A 20,299-nucleotide genomic window follows, 5' to 3' on the forward strand; every position below is an offset into this window, starting at 1 on the left:
GTCTAACAGCAGGGCTCTTTACAAATCACCGGGTTCAGATTTAAGTTATGTATTATTCATGCAGTCTTTCTGGGGGAATACTTTGCAGTCATTTGTATTAAACCCACAGTGAGCTGTCTGAAATTCTACCACTAGATGGCAACATTGAAATGCATCAACAACCTACCTCTCTTGTTGCATACCGATTAGATTATATAAATCCAGTTTCAACATAAAGCAGTGAGGAACAAAATCATCTTTAATTCAGTGTGTTTTATTAAAATGTTCCACTCATTCAGTCCATCACAGTAACAAAAGTGTCGGGATTTTGTGAAATGTGAAAAACACAAGTCAAATATTACAAACAGAGGGTGCTACATTATGCCGTGTACAACTGTGAAATCTCCCCCCCCAAAAAAACACTTAATTAACAGTTTTTTTCCCCCTTAAATCCAGAAGATACAAAGTAAAAGCAGTGCAAACATCAGTAAACAGAACGTAAAAATATCAGTAAGTGTATACAAAGTGCAACAAGAACAGATCCCTTTATAGGTCAATTTTAAAGTGTTAATATGCACAAAGTCTGTGGTGAGACAATTTTGTAAACACATTCAAACATTTTCCTTTTGGTCAAGATTCACATTTAAAATTCAATAATATTGCATCAATATATATTTATAATGTATGCACACTTAATAGTTAAGATTTGTACACGAATACATACTTTAACGTCTTGTAAAAATTAGACCAAATGTGCCCAAAAACGAACAGGGACTGATTACATGTTTTTTAGCAGCATTGTTGGCGCTTGTTGCCAGAAGGGAAAAAACACCTGATTAGTCAAAAACAGTTTATTCAAAATAATAAATATATAAATAAATAAATACAGTATTGTGAAGACTTGTATCATAAAAACTGGCAGCCCTCTTCAGCATGTTAGTATCACTGGTAGCCTAAAGACAGTGGTTTTATTGCACAAGAGCAACAGGGAGCGACTCCCCCTTGGCACGTACCAAACTCACTCAAATCCAGAAGAAAAAATAAACGACAACCCGCCTTCCCCGAAGAAATTCTGCATAGAATTGGATTGACGACGCGTGAAGACCACCTCCGCTGTTTGAGCTATTATATGCAGGATCTCAGATTTAAGGTGAAGTTAACAGTTTACTTTTTGGTCAAAACCCCCCCATTCAAAAACGTCCCCCTTTTTGTTCCACGTTGAGGCGTAGTGAGTTACCCCAGCCAGCGGGGCAGCCACTGCACTACTGCATCCGGGTCTCATCAGTAGCAGCCGTCTCTCCAGGTGCTGTCACGAAGGGCACTGAGGGTGGACAAGCTCTTTGGAGGAGTCAGTAAACTGAAGAAAACAAGAAGAAAGTTTAGTGGCCAAGACTCAGGATGGAACTAACCCACAGGGGCTGCTAAATAAGAGCTGATGTTACTATTTAAAGACACATTTTGTAAAAGCAAACGTGTTACCTTCGTGTTGGTTGGGCCACCTTGCTGCGAGGGGTTGAGATTGGGGTGCCAACAAAGGAGGCGGGGCGGGGCAGACCGCTGCGGGGCGTGGCCGGGGTCGATGTGGGCGTCCCTCCTCCACCAGGTGGTTTACTGAGCATTGGGATTCCGCTGCCCACCCCGCTGTTACCCCCAGCAGTGCCGCCGCTCAGAGACTGCAGGCTGGTGGAGGTCGGCATGGAGGCCGAGCCCTTGATTGTGGGGCTGACGTAGGCGGTGGCCTTTAATGTTTGACGTGACAAGGAGGTGAAGTTCCCGACGCTCTGGACCCTGTTCTGCAGCTGTCCGGGGGAGGGGACTGAGAGGGAAAAGACAATCGGTGATCCTTTCTGCTGAACAATACTTTAATTAAACTATTAGAGGGGAGCAGGTGTCTTACTGGAGGACTGCAGTCGAGTCAGCCTGGTGGACGAATCAAAACTCTGGCTGTTACGAAGCAAACAAGGGGAAGCGCTGGGATTGGTCGGAATGGGCACACTGGGCATGCTGGGAGCTCTGACAAGGTTAGGCATGCTCCTCCGCAGCTTATCTAACAGAGACACACAGATTAAACCCACACAGATGTGAAAAAACGACGATAAAAGCTTCACTTAAATGCAAAAGATACAAAAACACCGTTACGTATAGTTAGCTGTCCGTCATGCCGGTTCTTTTATTCCGACTCCGTCCCTTCAGACGGCTCACAAAGCTGGCTGTGATCTCCTTTAGCGTAACAGCTAGTTTCCAGCCCCCTCAGTCAGATATACACTCGCTAACTCTTAATCCCATCAAACTCTCTCTCGTCTCAGAGCGGAAGCACAAGCCAGTCTGGGAGCTTTAAGAGCGGTTGTACAAGAGGCTTAGACAGAGTTATTAATACGTGGAGGGAACATCGGCGTGGGTCAGTTTAGGGCGTCGATGGAGGAGTTAAGGAGCGGAGGTGGGGGAAACGTTTCAAAAAGTAAAGAAACACATTTATAAGTGATGAATCAGTGGGTTTAACGTGGGTGTTCTCATCGAGAGAAGTTGGATTAATGATCATAAACAAAAAGGTTAGAGACTTCTGAGTTTAGTGCAGAACGGGGTCGACTTACTCTCAAAATCGGCTGGATGACACGACGAAGTTTCCCCAAAACAATACGGCCAACAGCACACACAAAATATACAAATACACACATAAATATTTCACGTACAACAACATGTACACAAAGAGATAACTGATTAGTAGTGTTCACAGATCACAGTGGCAGATTTCAAGGTTGGCAAGGTCGAAGCTACGGAGGACTGGAACGGGCAAAATTTAAAACAGATAGAAAATGTGAGTATTTCTTAGTGTTTGTATGAATTACCCTATTTATTAACTTTATCTACAGAGCAGTAATAACATCTCACCTTTTAAAGAGAAGGCTAAAAAATGGCTGAAGTCTGTTGTTCATAATCAGTTTTTTAGTTACAAGTTTAAATTTTCCAAAATAAATATGGAAATACATCCATGACTTTTTTGTTCAATCCCAACAAAATCAATATGTTAAAAATGTATTTATATTCTTTTAGCTCTGTTTTAGTCTCTGCCATCTCTTGTCATTTTTGCAGCTAAATGCTACACTAGCATGTTGCTAACATTGGTTGTCAGCTATTTGGTGCTTGGCACTTTGCATACATCGAAAAAAAAGTTATAAATATGAGGACTGAGAGTGACAGAAAAAGTAAAGTTTTGCGTTTAAAACAAAAAAATGATCTGAAAGACTGTAAAACATCAGCAGAGTTTGATATACTGCCATTTTAATTATCGATTGATCTTCTGAGAAGAAGCAACATAAAATTTAATCTTCAATCTTGAATATTTAGAGCAGCTTAAAGCGCTTTGCCTTCTCTTCACCTCAGTAAGAATCTGCACAGACTTTCAGGACACAGGTTAAATAAAAGTTATGTCTCACCTGATCCGGGTCTGAAGCCCTGGGGCTCGGCTGCGCTGAGGCTGCCCAGGCCCAGGCCCAGTCCCAATCCCTGGGGCGGAGGCTGGAAGGCGAACCCAGCGGAAGGGTACGGCGGCGTTGAGGGTGTGGAAGGAGGGGTGCACAGGGAGCTTGTGCTTCTTCGCCAGTCTCGGATGCTGGAGAAGGTGTGGGAGTGCGGAAGGCGGGTGAGGCGCGGCTGCGGCGGGGGCAGGAGGCCGTAGTCTTCGTCGTCCTCCTCGTCTTCCTCCTCCAGGTCGGGGCCGGCGCTGAGCTGGCTGAGCTGGAAGGTGAAGCTCTGGCTGCGGCGGTTGGCCAGGACCGACGACGTGCTGGCGTAGTCCTGTCTTAGACCTGGGGGAGCGAGATATGAGGACACGCGAGCAAAACCCACACATACACAAACACACATGGTAGGGACACACACACACACAGACAATCATCACCTCCTGGGGTTAATGAAGCTGAAGTAGCGATGGGCTCTGAGATCTGGTGCCATATGTTAAAATATTAAAGAGGAGGGAACAATAGAGACAGATGGACAGCATGAGAAGAGAGCTGGCAAACAACGACACACAGACAACTAGAAAGAACTGGAATACACACAAAATACACAACATGGAAGCAGTTTTCACAAAAACACTCTCAAATTCTTTTTTTCCTTTTTTTTTTACTAGATTTTGTCTGAAATACAGCTGAATATTTAACATTTAAGATCGCTTGTTAAAGTTTTTGGATCCGGCCAAAACTTGTCTGTTACACGAAAAACCGTCAAGTGTGGATAATTAGCATAAGCAACACTTTGCTAGATGTTTATATAGCGTTTAATTAAACATATCTTAAGTATCAATATGGATTGGTCAACACACAAGGTCAGAGGTTTTAATTATATTCGTGGCACTTATAGAACTGGGATGGGAGAGACAAAGATGCTAATAGGAAGTAAGTAAACTTCTTGTAGAACATAGAAATATAAGGTGGTAGAAGTGCTCATGGTTCGGATTGTGTCTCAATTTTGAGTCATGGATCGGATAATTTACTCGATCAGAAACAAATTTAAAGAAAAAAAAGAAAAGGGAAAAGGGTTTAAATTTCTTGTGAGAAAATTTAAAGTTAAACTGCAAAATATACCAGAAGTTGGGAAATGTAAATGAACGCAGATAAAATCTGATTCATAGACCTCGGCTTGGTTTTAAAAAAATTATTCTGATGCAGCGAGGCAGTTAATGTTGTTAGTTCCACCTGTGAACGAGTCAAGTATCTGCTGTGAGGATTGTTTATTCAACCCTACATTCACGCCTCCGGCCCCACAGTTTGGGAGCCACTGACCTAAAATAAGAAACAATACCAGCAGCATGCAGCGAGCTAAATTCCCTACAATTTAGAGCTTTAATTATACACCAGAGCAGAGCTGTGCTGTGCTGTGCTGCGGAGACAAACACTGCCGTCAGACGTGTTAAATAACTTACTCTCCTCCTGCAGCCGGGCCATCACCTGGACGTCAGTGAGGTCGTGCAGTTTGTATCCCAGAGCGATGGAGTCGTCCTCCGCCTCTGAAGCACCGAGGTCGCTGTCCATGGACGACTGGGGGCTGAGGGCGGAGCGTCGGAGGCTGCGGCCTTCAAAAAACGAAAACAGACCCGGTGTGAGAAAACAGAATCTGCAGGTTTTTTTCCTGCTCTGGAGCTCGTTTGCGACTCCGCCACAGGAGTTAAACAAATGAGAGTTTTGGCAGCTCGGTAATGAGAAAAGCCCCCTCGAGTCTTCTGAGTGCTCTCCACATAAAGATGAAGGATCCAAACTAATGGACTCGGATACTTGGCTGGGAGAATTAGAGCCTATTAAGCGGCAGTGAGGCAGAATATTATCACAGAGGTTATACCAGCGTCTCCCCGCTTAATGATATTCATCAAATCTGAGCTCCAACCTGCTTTTTAAAATAATCCTTCCATCGTTTGTGTCATTATAATTACTTTTGTCACATTTTGCTCTTACGTGGTCACCTAGGAGAAGATTTCTGCTTCTTTATTGGGTCATATTTTATCCAACTACTTCCTTCTACAGCATTCAAAGTGTTTACAGCGAGGTAAACGTGGTTAAGCTCAGAAATCTGGACGAGAAATCATGCAAATATCTAAAATCTTGGACCACATTTGGATACATCTCCACGACTAAACTGCTCAAGTTTGTAAAGACGGCACTCTTAAAGGAGAACTTCAGTCGATTTAAACATGCAGCTTCATTGCTCAAGCTACCCTTGACTTGCCAGTACCGAAGACACGAACAAATTTGGTCCAACCATTACAGAGCTCCGTGAACGGAGACTTAGCATTGAACGCTAACAGCATGGGGTCAGAACTTTGCACTGTGTTTTAAGCGTCTTAACATGCTCCACATCTCACACCAAAAGTTATGCAACATCAGCAGACACCTTAGCACACAGCACTGTAGCGTGTATGACTCAAACTGAACAAAAAAGTAGTTAAAACAGTGTGTTTGTGCAAGGAGCTACTTACCTGTTTGTTGACATCCGTGTCTTCCGGTAGCTAGACCAAACTAGTCAATCCACTGGCGGAGACGGAAATGTAATCTAGCATTTTTGTGTTTATGTTCATAATGTACATGTCCATGTTACAGCCTGTCATGAGCCATGAGCCTTACAATAGCCTGTTAAGTGCACACTCGGTGGATATACTAGTTTGGTCTAGCTACCGGAACACACGGATGTCAACAAACAGGTATGTGGCTCCTTGCACAAACACACTGTTTTAACTACTTTTTTATTCATTGTGAGTCATACACGCTACAGTGCTGTGTGCTAAGGTGTCTGCTGATGTTGCATAACTTTTGGTGTGAGATGTGGAGCATGTTAAGACGCTTAAAATACAGTGTAAAGTTCTGACCCCATGCTGTTAGCGTTCAATGCTAAATCTCCGTTCACGGAGCTCTCTGTGTTCGCGTCTTCGGTACTGGAAAGTCAAGGGTAGCTTGAGCAATGAAGCTGCATGTTTAAATCGACCGAAGTTCTCCTTTAAGAGTCACTTCCTGTCTCCACTTCGGGAAACGAGCTGGAGGTCAATTCAGTCTAATTGAAGATTTGAACAAGAGCACAGATAATGACTGATCCTTTCACCCGACAGCCACTGAAGTAAAAACTGGATGCATTATTTTAACAAGCCACAAATATTCCAAACAAACACACTGACAGTAAAATGGCATCGGGCCTGTTCAGATCCTCGGATTCACTCAACTGTTTAAAAAAAAATAGGGCCAGACATGTTTTTTTCCAAAGGATGCAGACAAGTAGGACATAAATCTGCTGGTGATATTCACTACCGACTTTTCACTACTGCCTGGTGTCGCTATGCAGCTCAGATAACTACCAGTAAAATACATGTTTATTTGTTTGAATTGAATTCAATCTGAGGTTGAGCGTTCAACAAAAACTGTACTGAAAACATACATGTCAGACACACTGAGTGACTCCAAACCTCTGTTACTTCTTTGGCAGAATTTCCTCTGAGGACCAAATCTTTGTAAATTAAGTTAGTGAAGATGGATTTATTGTTTATGGTCGGACAAATGTGGCCGCAAGACTTTCTGCAGTCCAAGAACTTTAAATTTTTACTGTATTTAGGCAAGAAAAGGGAAATAAAGAAGACATAGTCATATTTTTTGAGTCCCACAGACTTTTAAAGAACAGTTTGAACAAGAACATGGTTCCTGTAGGGACTATGCACAGATAATCCAAAGGTAGTGATTACATTGATTGCACAAAAATATATCTTTGTATGTTTCCGTCGCAATTTACCAGGATAACATTATAGTATTATTGAAAAGTTATACTTGTGTGCTTTTTTTAAACGCTCAAAAATCCTTATGGAGTTTGGTTGGTGGAATTTGGACTTTGCATTTGCACTAACGAATGTTGGACGCTCTAAACAGTTGCCGATTAGTCGACTGACTGTTGCACAGACACGCAGGAGTCAATGTTAAATAAAGGTTTTGGGTTTCACATCTGAGTGTAGCCTACAGCCGAAAACGCTCAAAAATCCTGATGGAGTTTGGTTGCCATGGCTCCGGATATTATAAGTTCCTATTGATGAAACACACATGAAGCTGAGAGATGAAAGTGAGTCTTAAACGTGGAACAACACACGGCGTATCTCAAGAGTATTAACCCCAGATCTCTGTTTGGACTCGCACCGTCATGGAATTGATCCCGGGGCTGCAGAGCCCCCCGTGGCAGTCAGTTCCCTGCAGCTTCGCCCTCTGCCGAGTCTGGAACATTCGTTTTTCTTTCCATCACCAATAATGCACAGAGAGGCTGCGGCGCGCTTTGATTCCCGCGACTGAAAACGCAGCTCGAAAGCTGCTGCAGAGAAAATATTCTGCTCACTCCCACGACTTCACGAGTTGAAATAACGTGGAAGAGAGCTCGCGGCTGACCCAGTTCTAGACGCGGCGTCTTCACCTGCACATTAACATGCTGATCAACAGAAGAACACTCAGTTTGGTGTTCTGCTCCGTGTGAGGAAGGAAGCTTACTGCGATGGTGAGGGAAGAATGTGGGAGTCCTCTCAGATACGGGGGAGAGATCCTTCCCTACGGGGCTCAGCGTCCGATGGAGGGCCGGGTGGAGAGGGGAGGAGAAGGATGGAGCTAAGGGAGAAAATATCGAGTATGACTTCAAGGGTTGAAACTCAAACATCATCGACAGTAGAGGCTTGTATTTGAGAGGTTACCGTGTCTGTCCAACGGCTGAGGGGTGGAGCAGGGTTTGGGTACAGGGGAGGAAGCACCGATGGGCGACACTCCGGCCACTCGGCTCAGAGGAGGAGGAGGGCCGGGGGTGGAGGAAGTGGAGGTGGAGGAGGGGGAAGGGCTGGAGAGGGAGCTACGCCACCTGGAGACTGAGGAGGAGGAGACAAGGAGGAAACATTTATACAACCATACAACTATTATTCTTATTAGTATCATTTTAAAAAAGGAAAAATACGCTTTTTTGTCTTCTTTCGTTTTGTTTATCAACATGCCCCAGTTCTTCACATCAATCACTCCGTTCTCTCTCTCCAACACGCTTTAATGCTTTTCGTCTTTTCCCTCTTTTGTGTTTTTGTTTCCTTTGGTCTCGTGTGTTTCGTGTCCTGTTCTCTGATGTCTTACCTTTTGTGTCATATTTTTGTCACATTTAAATAACAAAAGAATAAGACTAAGAAAAGAAAGGGAGGCGCTGAAATCCACTCCAGATCTTTCTCTTTCTGCAACCTATACGTAATATTTGTCTCACAGAATGGTGATTTACATCCGCTAATAAACACACTTTTATACAAAAATTTAAGTCACAGTCCGAGGGATATTCAACCCACTCAGGTTGCAACTAACGATTATTTTGAATTTCAATTAATCTGCAAATTATTTTCACGATTCCCAATTTCTCAAAATCCAAAAGGTGATGTCTTTAAATGTCTTGTTAGGTCAAAACCCAAAACAGACTCCTGTTTCTGCATGAAAATGTAATTTACTACAATTTATCGACTGCCGCCGGGCAAAAGATACTGAAGTATTTGCTGCCGCACAACTACAGTTATGTTGTTATATTTCAACATAAAATGGATTTAACTAGCCCTGCTATGGATGTTTTGAATCAGGTCCCTGCTTAACGTGCTGCTGCCTCCTGGCAAAAGATACAGATGTACCCACTGCCGTACTACCAGACTGCAGAGCAAAGTTTTCTACTCAGAACTGATCTAAACCCAAAATTGCAAAAAATTTTAGCCCCGCTTTGCACATTTCTTAACTAGGACCATGTTTACCCTGATGCTGCCTAGCAAAAGATGCAGAAGTATCTCCTGCCGTACCACCAAAACCCAATGACTCTTCATTTACTGACATCAGTGACAAAGAAACATTGTCTGGTTTCAGCTTCTTAAATGTGAAACTTGAAATTTAATCGATTACCAAATTGCCTTCGTTTAATCTTTACAGGATATGAACACAACTCTTAAAACAAAACCCCATATTTTTTCACCTCAAAGCTCCGAAACCACAAACTGACTCGAACGACAATAAACATAAATGCATAAATATTCATAGACGACACACAGACATGAAGAGAGGCCAGTGTTGTGCAGCGGCTACCTCACCATCACTGTGACTGTCACCCACCGCTCTATTCAAACACTCCACAACAAAAGCTGCATTCAACACAATAAGAGCTGCTCGCACACACACACACTGCAGCTGTACCTGGTGCTGAGCGTCTCAGACAACACACACACACACACACACACACACACACACACACACACACACACACACACACACACACACACACACACACACACACACACACACACACCAGTTACTATTCATGGCCGTAGAGGAGAAACTTGAAGCAGCCGAGAACAAAGAAGAATAAAAATGTGCTGCGTCGTGCATCTTATTGAAGGCGCAGGGAGAGGATTTCTCTGTGTTACCTGTCAATGCGAATGTAAGCCATTTATCTATGAGGGGGTGGTGGTGGTGGTGGAGGAGGTGGGTGTATTCCTTTCATGTAAATGGTTGCCACGGCAACAGCTCTCCATTTCACTGTACTCAGCCTCCGCCGGCAGAGAGGGAGAGAAAGTGAGAGACAGCCGGGCCGAGCTGGTGGGAAGATTCCTCCTCACAGTGATGCCCGTTAGCCTCTGATGCAACAAGCCGCACAGCTGCTGCAACTTCACCGGGCCGAGACGGGTCAGGGGTCGCACCGCCGCGACCCAGATACCGGCTGCAGACGCTGGCCAAAAGTATGTGGACGCCAGAAAACCACAACAATGGCCTCGTTTTCCAGTTTGATGAGGGAGAAAACTGACAGATTGCAAGCAAACTAAACATATAAAGCGACGAAATGAGTCACTGAACATTTTCTTTAACATTTTGTGAAGGTTTTTGTGTTATACTGAACAACGGAAATAAAAATGTTCAAGGTAATATTGCATAAGTTAGCCATTTTTTGGTATTTGATATCTGAAAATTTGTGGGAAAGTACTTGCTAGCTGCTTTTCCAAGAGAATTGTTACCACCTTTATGTCTCTACATTCAATATAAATCTACAGCCAGCACCTTGTTAGCTTAGCTTAGGATTAAGACTGAAAACGGGGGGAGAAAGGGCTAGTGTGGCGCAGTCCAATGGCAAGGAAAAGCAATCACTCTGCAAACTATAGGGCCTCGTTCCACAGTTTTGTCTTGAGCTGCTCGCAAGTTTAGCATCGCTGAGCGTAGATTGTTACCATTCCTATGTCTGGACATTAACCACCACAACCCTCCGGTTGCGGTGGTTAATGTCCAGACATAGGAATGGTAACAATCTACTCATGTAGCCCTCAGAACGAAAATGTCAAACTACTCCCTATGACGAGGAACATTCCTTGCAACCACTTATATTCTTCGATGGTTTTCTTGATGAAACTTGTGTCTCTCATAAGTTTGTCTTGTCGATGTGTGAAGTGCCTTTACCACGCCAAGAAAATATTCAATTACGACAAAGTGTCGGCGCTTTCACGAGCCGACCGCTGACTGAAGTCAAAAGAGCAGTGGGACGCAGCGCCGCTTCCACAATCCTGTAGATAATGACCTTATTTTGAAAGTGTGTGAAGGCACAGCAACTTCGCACGCTCGCACGCAAACACAAACCCGCCCACGCAGGTGATCCGTCTCCTCTCATTAAAGACTTCTGGGTGTTAAGCTGCCCGTTTACCGGAGGCCGTGGGAGCTTTCGCCTCCATTCACACTTCTCACGCAGCATGGCGAGGATTTCTCTACATCTGGACTGAAGACTCATGAGTCCATCTGCTCGATTATTTCAAATATGCTCTCAGCTGATGCAACAGTGAGAGCTGAGTTTACTTTTAAGGAAGCTCTGTCGCTCCTTCCTCAAACTTGCTTCCTTGTTCTTCGGAACTACTTCTTCCTTCCTCGGTGTTGCATTATATAGTTGAGCAATGCTCGTAATCTTGACAGACAAGCAGGTCAGATGACCCTGCAGGCCTGATCTGCTTAATGCAATGAGGCGTGGACCAGATTAAGACCTACTGTCCTGTTGAGCCTCATTAGTCAGAGTGGAGCTATGAAGGTGATCCAGCTTCAACCTGCTCATTGAGGCCACTAAGAAAAATATCTCTGGATGGTCATTTTTAGTTTCTGGTTGTCTCACCCAGCTGAGAAACCTTTCCCACCATCACCACCTGAGTGACTCTCACATCAACTTACTTGCCTTGCTACCCGGCAAGCGTCCAACGTACAGTATATCCATGTTCCATGTTTAAACGGGTCATTGTCTCTCAATACATGTAACGTAGCTGGTTTCAGCCTCAGAAGCTTGAAATGGCACGATTAAATCAAACACACCAGCAGTGGCTTGCAGAAAAGAAAACACCTTTGCCGCCAATGTAGCCCTGTGCTTGGTTTCGCCAAACTGGGCAGGTAAGCGATGGCATGATTGCATTTCCTTCCTCTGAATACTGATTTGGATGGAGAAACACCCCAATCTCTGACTGAACTGATGGCTCTAAAGTTACATTACAGGTAATGTGATACAGGAAGTAGTATGATTCTGATTCTCTTCACTGACAAGGTGGCTTGCTTAACAAAAATCCACAAACTGCTTCTTTTCTTTGTGTAAATGATGCCAAAAACTCTAATTCTCCAAATATATCCATTATAGAAAGAGCTACAAATTAACTGTGCAATGATCAATACAGACCCAGGCAGATTACCCAGCAGGGATCCATCTCAAATTGAGGAAAATTATATTAATTTTGGTTCCTCTCTGCTTCCCTCACAAGACAGCTAGAGCATTGAGCTGTTCAGTCTAGACGAGTAACAATTTAACACTTTTTCTTGGCAAAGATTTGTGCTGTGTGAGTCAGTGAGCTCCTGTGATTTTTGGCAAGGCACCTAAAAAGCTGTGTACACATCAGTTTTAAAATAGCCTGAAGGTGAAAAGCATCCTGCAAACTAATCCACTGTCTCAGCCTTCGGTTCAGTCGGTGTATGACCGAGAAACAGAAACACTGTGGGTGAGTACAAAGACATCTTGCATTTCTTGTTTTCTGTGTCCATTTTATGTTTGTCTCCTAAAGAAGTATATTAAAATAACCACGGAGCAAATCTGAACTCCAGCTGAACTCCACAGAGAGGCTCCAGCATCGTTCATTAGTCAGCGAGAAACTCCTACACATGCACAAACTGGACCTAATAAAATCAAAATTAATCCTGCATCTTTTTTTTGCATTCTGATTTAATACCACTGGTGATATTAACGTTTGCAGAGACTAGAAATAAACCCTTTGTGAAGCTACAACCATTGCTAGTTACTGTATCATCCGGGCTTTTGGACAACCTCCAGCTGCTTAGTATCTGCTAAAGCCATTAACAAGTTAGATGCACAATTTAAGAGAAAGCGCAGCCAAAATTTCCCCAATGCTGACATGCTAGCTTGACAGTGGTTAGTACTAACAATAGCCATGGTTGTTGTTGAAGTTTACTATGATAATGTTGGGTGTTTTCTTACAGGCCAGTGATGGCAACAATACGCTGCACTTACAGTACGAAGCATCTGAGCGTGTTGTTCAGAAGCTAGCTAATTCAGTAGCACAAAACACACCACCCCCCCGAGTCTGTTGTCCAGTAGCTAATTAATACAGCAGCACTACACACACAGCCCAAGTCTATTTTTCAGTAGCTAGCTATTTCAGCAGCACAAAACACATGGGCCCTGAGCCCATTGTTCAGCAGCTACCTTGGTAACACAAAGCACGTAGCCCGTTAGCCTGTTGGTCACCAGTTAGCCAATTAAGTAGCCAAAGAACAGAGTAAATGCAGCAGCAACAGACTTGTTTCGCAGCTAACATTAGCACGAAGCACACAGCCCAATAGCCAAGCTAACCCAGTTAGTACAAAGCTCAGGTAGCCTTTTGGAACTAAGGTAATGTTTAAAATCTTTAACACAGACAAACTTCCAATTCGATTTGATCTAAAGTTTGATCACAACTTTTAACACAGCCTATGACAACAGTGAGTCTGGTGGTTTGTTTAGCCATCTCTCATTCTGCACCGTCTGCTCTTTTACTATATGACACTATCCCCCCCAGGAACCAATTAGTCTTTGTGTTTCCACAAACAAATCCGTCGCCTCGTACCTTGTTCCAGTCGAAGGGACAGCGATCTCCTGGCGGCCTCCACCTCAGATTTGGGCGAGTCCAGACCCTGTCGGCACCACTGCATAGGTGTGAGGGAGTCGTCTGAGGAATCTCGAGCTTTTGGCGACACATACAACCTGGAAAGAGACACAAATTAAAATGGGTCACACAACTGTCTTAGCTGCCACAGGACCAAGTAAAACCAAAGTGATTACAATTCATCGGTAACAAGACCAGTAGTCGACAACCATGCATGCAGCTCTGTGAGGCTGTTTGATGCTCAAGTCAGAATGCTAACATGCTCGTAGCGACAGTGCTAACATGCCCATGTTTAGCGAGTAGTGGATAACTGGAATCAGGAGGAAACATCTCCTTGGGACCATGAATACCTGTGCCAATTCTTAGTGGACAGTTGACCTGCTGGGGGCACTAAAAGTAAAGTCAGGGGATCATCAAGCCGTTTGGATTCGTCCTCTGGGGACTACAAATGACTGAACCAGAATTCATGGCAAATCCATCCAGTAGTTGCAGAGACATTTTAGTCAACACTAGGGATGTCCCGATCCGATCTGTAGGATCGGGATCGGAGCCGATCTGGGCATTTTTCCGCTGATCGGAATCGGCAATTTTGAACGTGGACCCAAGCCCGATTTTTTTTTTTTTAACGTCAGAGCACAATTTGTGGCAGAATGCAGACGCGCGTGTGACGTTACTCTGGCAAACCTGTGACTAAAGTGTCTGCAGTGTGGAAATAACGTCAATTAGAAAGCGAAAGCAGTCTAACGGCGACATGTAACATCTACTATATGGCCGTTTCGCGGAGCTGCATTTTACTACTCATTTGATACAGCATATACAAAACAAAAACTCAAAGAATACAACGTGTTCACTCGAGAGTGCAGGCGAGGAGACCAAAGCAGCAAACAGTCGCGGGTACTTTCAGTTATGAGAAATATCCTCAGCGACATGTCCACAAATAATACAGAGAGGGTCATCAAATTAATCGCTCTGGAAAACCAGCTCATCTCCGTGGTAGAGGATCAGGGTTTTCTTCGTCACCTGGAGTTTTTGAATCCTCGGTATGCCCTACCATCTCTGCATTACATTTTTTCCACTTTCGAGTTACAACATGCCGGTATATGCGCACTAGTTTCGTGGGTCTCATACAGCAGAGCATGTAAAGCAGGCAATCCAGGAGATGCTGAACGCGTTAATAGACAAGCAACGTGTCCACATCATTTTATGTGACAACGTAAAGTACATGAAATAAGCAAAGGATGATATGGAGGTACCAAGCGTGAGCTGCGTCTCACACACACTTCAGCTGGCTGTACACGAGGGTCTGCTGTCACAGTGCAGCATCACACACTCACCTGCTAACACAAGGAAGGTGGAGGCCATGGTTGTAATATCATATGCAGAATAAGAAAGAGCTATATTAAAAGTATATACTTTGTTTCAACAAAATAATAAAAACCTATTAAGGAACAGCTTAGATGCAGGTACTTTTTTTCTTAATGCAGCTGTATTATCTAGGAAAATATTAGTTAAGGCTAAGTATCAGATCGGGACTCGGTATCGGCAGATACTAAATATTAAAGGACTCGGATCGGGATCGGGGTAAAAAAAACCTGATCGGGACATCCCTAGTCAACACCTTAAACTTCACGGTGGCACTGGAGGAAAAGTCAGGGGATCGCTAAAGTCATGAGGATACATCTTCTGGGAACCAAGAACGTGGCTTAAAACTTTGGAAGCCAATCAAGTTAGTGGATGTTTAGATTTTTTCAGAGGAAGAGTGAAACGTTTGACCAGCTGGTGGCACAAGAAGAAAAGTCAGGAGGATTACCAACTTTAGTGGGGTTCATCCTCTGGGGATCGTGAACGTCTGTACCAAATTTAATTCCAATTGATGCAAAAGATCCGGATCGAAATGGTGGACAGAGTGAACGGTTGCTCATTGGATACCATCTTGCCACAAAATGTGAAGTTGACAGAGATAATATTGTTCCATTTCAAAAACAATATTCCTGAACATAAGGCAGCCATTTTCTTTCGATTCAATCCTGGGTTAATATCGATGTTTCCTTTAAAAACACTCATCACAGAGGACAGTAACAGGTGCCATCGCTCTAGGATCGGATGGTCATGACATTATTAAATGCCCTGTTGGGACTATTCCTCCATGTGGTCGCTGACAGATCACGACTCCATCTTTCCTTTGTGCCACCACCTCCTCCTCCTCCTCTCTCCTCCTGACTCCTGAAATCTCTCCCCTGGCTTTAAGGTGATGCTGAGCTTCTGAGATGCGAGGACGACGAGCTGCTCTGTTCAGACGAGATGGCTGAGATTATTCTGACAGCCCTGAACTCCTCCACCACCGTTTCTGCTCTGCGGGTGAAACACGCAGGGAGCTGAATTATAGATTAAAACCTTCAGCGGCATCAGGTAGATGGAGTTTGACCTGAAGGGGACACAAACACACCGCAACTGGTGCTATTCCTAGATCCAGGGAGGGGAAACGCCTGCCGGAAGGATCCAGCAAATAAAAGATTCATCTGATGCGCTGCAGTGCTGAATCGTTATCCTTTTGATCTCCTGTGTTTTATACCATGTAGTCGACCCTCAATGGCGTTAATGAGGCGGACGAAATAATAGATACTGCCTCTGTAACGGGCATCAAGTTGAATCAACACACTGCAACAATTAGTATTCTTTTGAGTCATTTTTTTAAAGAAACCATAACATCAAAATTCTGATCCCAGCTTCTTAGATGTGAATATTTCCTAGTTTCTTTCCTCTCCTACGACAGTAAATGGAGTATCTTTGGGTTGTGGACAAAACAAGACACGTGAGGACGTCTTTGCGGGCCGTGAGCAACATTTTTCACCATCTTCAGAACCAAAACAACCGATTGATTCATCGAGAAAATGAAAATAATCGTGACAGCCGAGCTCAAAAAACGTTGAAACTTTAAATCACCATCATGTAGGAGACAACTGGTTAATTTATAGCTAGTTGAACCTAATTAAGTGGCAACTAGAGTCCAAATCTCAGCCTGTAAACACGCATTATTTAGTACATAATCTTCTGGTGAACTGTTTCTCTATGTGTAACATAAAGCACATACACTGATGGTTTTCTAGTAAAGACCACCTCTAATGGACCACTTATTGATAAACTGAAAGCAGAAATCAATCAGTTAGTAATGAGAGCAGCTGTTCACACCGAGCAGCTTCCTGTTGACAGTTCAGCCTCCATGTTGAGACTAAATCAGCAGAATCTCACTTCCTGTTTTGGATTTAGTATCTTTTACAAACACGTCAGATGTCCAAAGAACCAGCTAACGACTATTTTTATTGTCCATTAGTCTGTCAGTCATTTTGTTGATTAACTGATCTATAAAGTGTCCATGATGATGTCCTCAAACGTCTTGTTTTGTCCACAACCAAAAGATGTTCAGTTTACTGTCACAGAGGAGGAAATACACCAGGAAGTATTCACATTGTAGAAGCTGGAATCAGATAATTTGGATGATTAAAAGATTGTAAAGATAGACGCCGATCACTTTAATACTTGACAACTGATAGTTTTAAAACTTTCACTATGAAGCTTTTGCAAGAAATTGTAACCATAGTAATCGGAATTTAGTTTATTTCAGACAATAAAGTTGATTTTTTTCGGTTAATAGGTGTTCTTTAGATCACAGTTTAGGGATTAATGTCAAAAATGTGCGTAAATATTGGCCAATATATTGATATTGGACATTCTTATATTCCTAATATCAGCCTCAGAGCCAAATTTGGTCAACTCTTATTCCTTAGAAATTGATTATGTGAAGATTTTTAGAGAGATTTCAGCAAAGAGATTTTAGATTTGGGGAACAAATTGTGACAAGAAGAGAAAAATCTTCATTTAGTGTGAATTTCTTCTCCAAAACAACACAATGACCCTTTAAAAATCATTAAATATTCAGTTAAGTGTTTAAAAAAAGTGTTATTAATGACAGCAATTGAGGGTTTGATGCAAAAAAATGATGGATACAGGAGCCAAATATTGTGTTTCATCAGGCTGTGATGGAAAGATGATCAAAATAGGTGACGACTAATCGATTAATTGATTAATCCCTGCATCTGATTTCCCCTCCTGATCTGATTTTGGGTCGTGAACACGCCGCAGCTTTGACTACAGGCCTGATAACAAGTCCCCCCCCCCCCGCGCGCCCGAGCTGTGCTGCTTTGTCCGGGCTGCAGGAGTCTGGACGGGCCGGATCAGAACCACCGCAGACAATGAGCCCATCACACCTGTCACGCATGATGCCTTCACGTGTCTGCAGCTACAACAACAAAAACAAAAAAGGGACACAAAAGCAACAAATGGTTACCATGTCTCGTCCGACTCGTCTGAGCAGGACAGAGAATTCAAGTCCAAAAGTTCCAGCTCGTCCAGAACCGACGGCTCGGATCCGTCCTCCTCCTCATCCTCATCCTCCTCATCCTCATCCTCCCCCGCAGCTCCGTCCCCGCCCGTGTGCGGGAGGAAATAGTCGAAATGCTCCTCTGGAGGGACGAACGACCCCAAGGACGCCTGTCGGAGGAGGGCGGGCAGCGGGCCGGACAGGCAGAACCCGCCGCCGCCGCCGTACGTGCCCGTCGCCCGGGTCCGCAGCTGCTCGTTCTGCCGCTCCAGCTTGCGGACCAGCTCCTGCAGCTTCTTCACCTCCAGCTCGGCGTTCAGACTGTTGCTGTTGTGGTCCACGTCGGCCACCATCGCGGGGTTCAGCACCGCAGCCTCCATGTGATACAGCGCCGTGTGAGCCTCCAGAGTGCCGCTGCTGCTGCTGCTGCTGCCGGCGGGAGGAACCAGACTAGTACCGCTGTCTGGACGGAGATGTAACTCCACCCACCAAACACACACACACACACACACACACACACACACACACACACACACGCCTCTTTAACCCACAAGCCTAATTCCAGGTAGAAGCAGCACCTGTCAGTCTGAACTCAGGGCGAACATCCTCTTTCACCCCTAACTTACCTTTTAATCCTTAAAACGGATTTAAACGTTTTTACTACGCGTTTCTTTACTGTAAGAGCTGATTCTGAATCAGATACTGTTCCTCTGCTGATCGATATCCAAACAATCGATGAGCTGATTGCTCAGATCTGATAAAGGTGTGTTGTAATCAGCAGACGCACCTGGTCGACAATTATGCGCGTCTGGCGACATCTAGCGGCAGAAGCCGGTCAGTACACGAGTTTTTAAACATGTAACATTTATATACAGAACAAAATTAATATAAACAATATTAAGATTTAATGAAAACTATTTGTAAAAATTAAGATTTTTCTCTCAAATTAAGTTGAATAATTTTTTTTCTTTCTAGTAAAACAAAATATAATCAACAGAATCATTAAGACTGATAAAATAATAAAAAAAGAAAATAATTTTTTTTAACTCTATAATATATATATATTGGCGTTTGTTACATTTATATACAGATTACATATATTATTAAAAATATTAAGATTTAATTCAAATTTGTATCCAAAATTGTTGAATTACATTTTTATTTCCAGGAAAAGTTATTTTGAAGTCCTGAAACTGACAAAATACGATCAGTTGAATCATTTGATCATAAAGATTTGTCCTCTATAATGGATATTATAGCTTATAGTATATTACTAACTTCAGATGAAAAATAATATGAGAAGTTCAAATTTTCTCAAAAACTTGTGCGAAATTACTTTTTTCTTTCCAAGAAAAGTTATTGTTGTGATCCAAAACTGACAAAATATGATCGGATAAATATTGAAATAGATAATAAATTAAATATTAAGATTTGTACTCTGTAATTTATATATTGGAGTTTTTAACATGTCAGATTTATCTCCAGATCAAACATAATATACAAATAATAAGATTTAATGACATTTTTTGGGAAAAGGTTAAACTTTTCTCTTAAATTGAGCCGAATTACATTTTTTTTTCTCTATAGAATGTTATGATGTCCTAAAACTGACTTAACCCTCATGTTGTGTTCGTTTCCTGTCAAACAATTTTGTGTTCCCGGTCAAAAATGACCGTTACATTTAAACTCATCATAAAAACTGTATAATACATATATTATCACTACTTGTTGTGTTAGATCTTTTTATCAACTTCAGTTCTTGTGAACATTACAAGTTTTGATCTTCTATTTGTGATTTATGGCCTGTATACCTCACTGATCTGAGCGTATACATCTTGAATTCGAGTTCTAAAAAGCATTTCTGGATTATTTTGACTATAAAAAATAATCAGATGAAACATAGTATATTGTTTATCACAGAATACTTAGGGTCAAAGTTACCAAGGACATTTGTTTTGAAACCATTTAATTTTTTTATACAGTCACATAAAGTAACACTAGTCGTGTTCCCGGTCAAAGGGTTAGGTGGGTCTGAGGTGGGGATGAAGACCAGGATAAGTTCCCATTCTTTGACCTGAATGTGACAGCAGCCTCAGCATGGCCATCCTCTTCATCACTGGATTCCTCCCCATCAGTTAATTCTTGGTCTGGATTATATTCTGTGTCGTCTTCATCTTCTGACACTTCCTCCTCTAATCCATCCTCACTGTCAGTTTCCTGGCCTCTCTCCTCCTCACCAGTGTGGTGATCACATATGTAATCAATAG

General features: G+C 42.9%; 1 protein-coding gene across 6 annotated transcripts; it reads right to left on the reverse strand.

Annotated features, from left to right (window-relative positions):
* Window positions 1-232: 232 nt before the first annotated feature.
* LOC115577284 (SLAIN motif-containing protein 1-like) lies at window positions 233-18,805 on the reverse strand. 6 transcript variants are annotated; one of them, XM_030410271.1, is made up of 12 exons: window positions 18,659-18,805; window positions 18,000-18,495; window positions 13,616-13,752; window positions 8,177-8,344; window positions 7,980-8,093; window positions 4,901-5,050; window positions 3,878-3,920; window positions 3,414-3,785; window positions 2,571-2,623; window positions 1,877-2,026; window positions 1,459-1,795; window positions 233-1,336 (listed from the first exon to the last, which is right to left on the reverse strand). In XM_030410271.1, exons 2-12 carry the CDS (start codon window positions 18,410-18,412, stop codon window positions 1,261-1,263), a joined length of 2,013 nt encoding a protein of 670 aa, XP_030266131.1. In that variant the 5' UTR covers window positions 18,413-18,495; window positions 18,659-18,805; the 3' UTR covers window positions 233-1,260. The 6 variants fall into 6 exon arrangements, with proteins under 6 accessions (XP_030266131.1, XP_030266130.1, XP_030266132.1 ...); XM_030410270.1 differs by having other exon boundaries at window positions 18,000-18,511; window positions 18,659-18,801; XM_030410272.1 differs by lacking the exon at window positions 3,878-3,920 and having other exon boundaries at window positions 2,571-2,582; window positions 18,000-18,511; window positions 18,659-18,800.
* Between the last annotated feature and the right edge of the window lie 1,494 nt (window positions 18,806-20,299).

The sequence above is a fragment of the Sparus aurata genome, chromosome 24 (genome assembly GCF_900880675.1).
Source record: "Sparus aurata chromosome 24, fSpaAur1.1, whole genome shotgun sequence".
NCBI classification, from domain to species: domain Eukaryota; kingdom Metazoa; phylum Chordata; class Actinopteri; order Spariformes; family Sparidae; genus Sparus; species Sparus aurata.

Bases quoted from the DNA above. Each gene is read 5' to 3' on its own strand.
- LOC115577284 (XM_030410271.1), bottom strand. From the start codon at position 18,412: ATGGAGGCTGCGGTGCTGAACCCCGCGATGGTGGCCGACGTGGACCAC. The intron at 13,753-17,999 runs GTAACCATTTGT...GTCTCTTTCCAG, and splicing joins GACGAGTCGGACGAGACATG to GTTGTATGTGTCGCCAAAAG. The intron at 1,337-1,458 runs GTAACACGTTTG...TGTTTTCTTCAG, and splicing joins GTGGCCCAACCAACACGAAG to TTTACTGACTCCTCCAAAGA.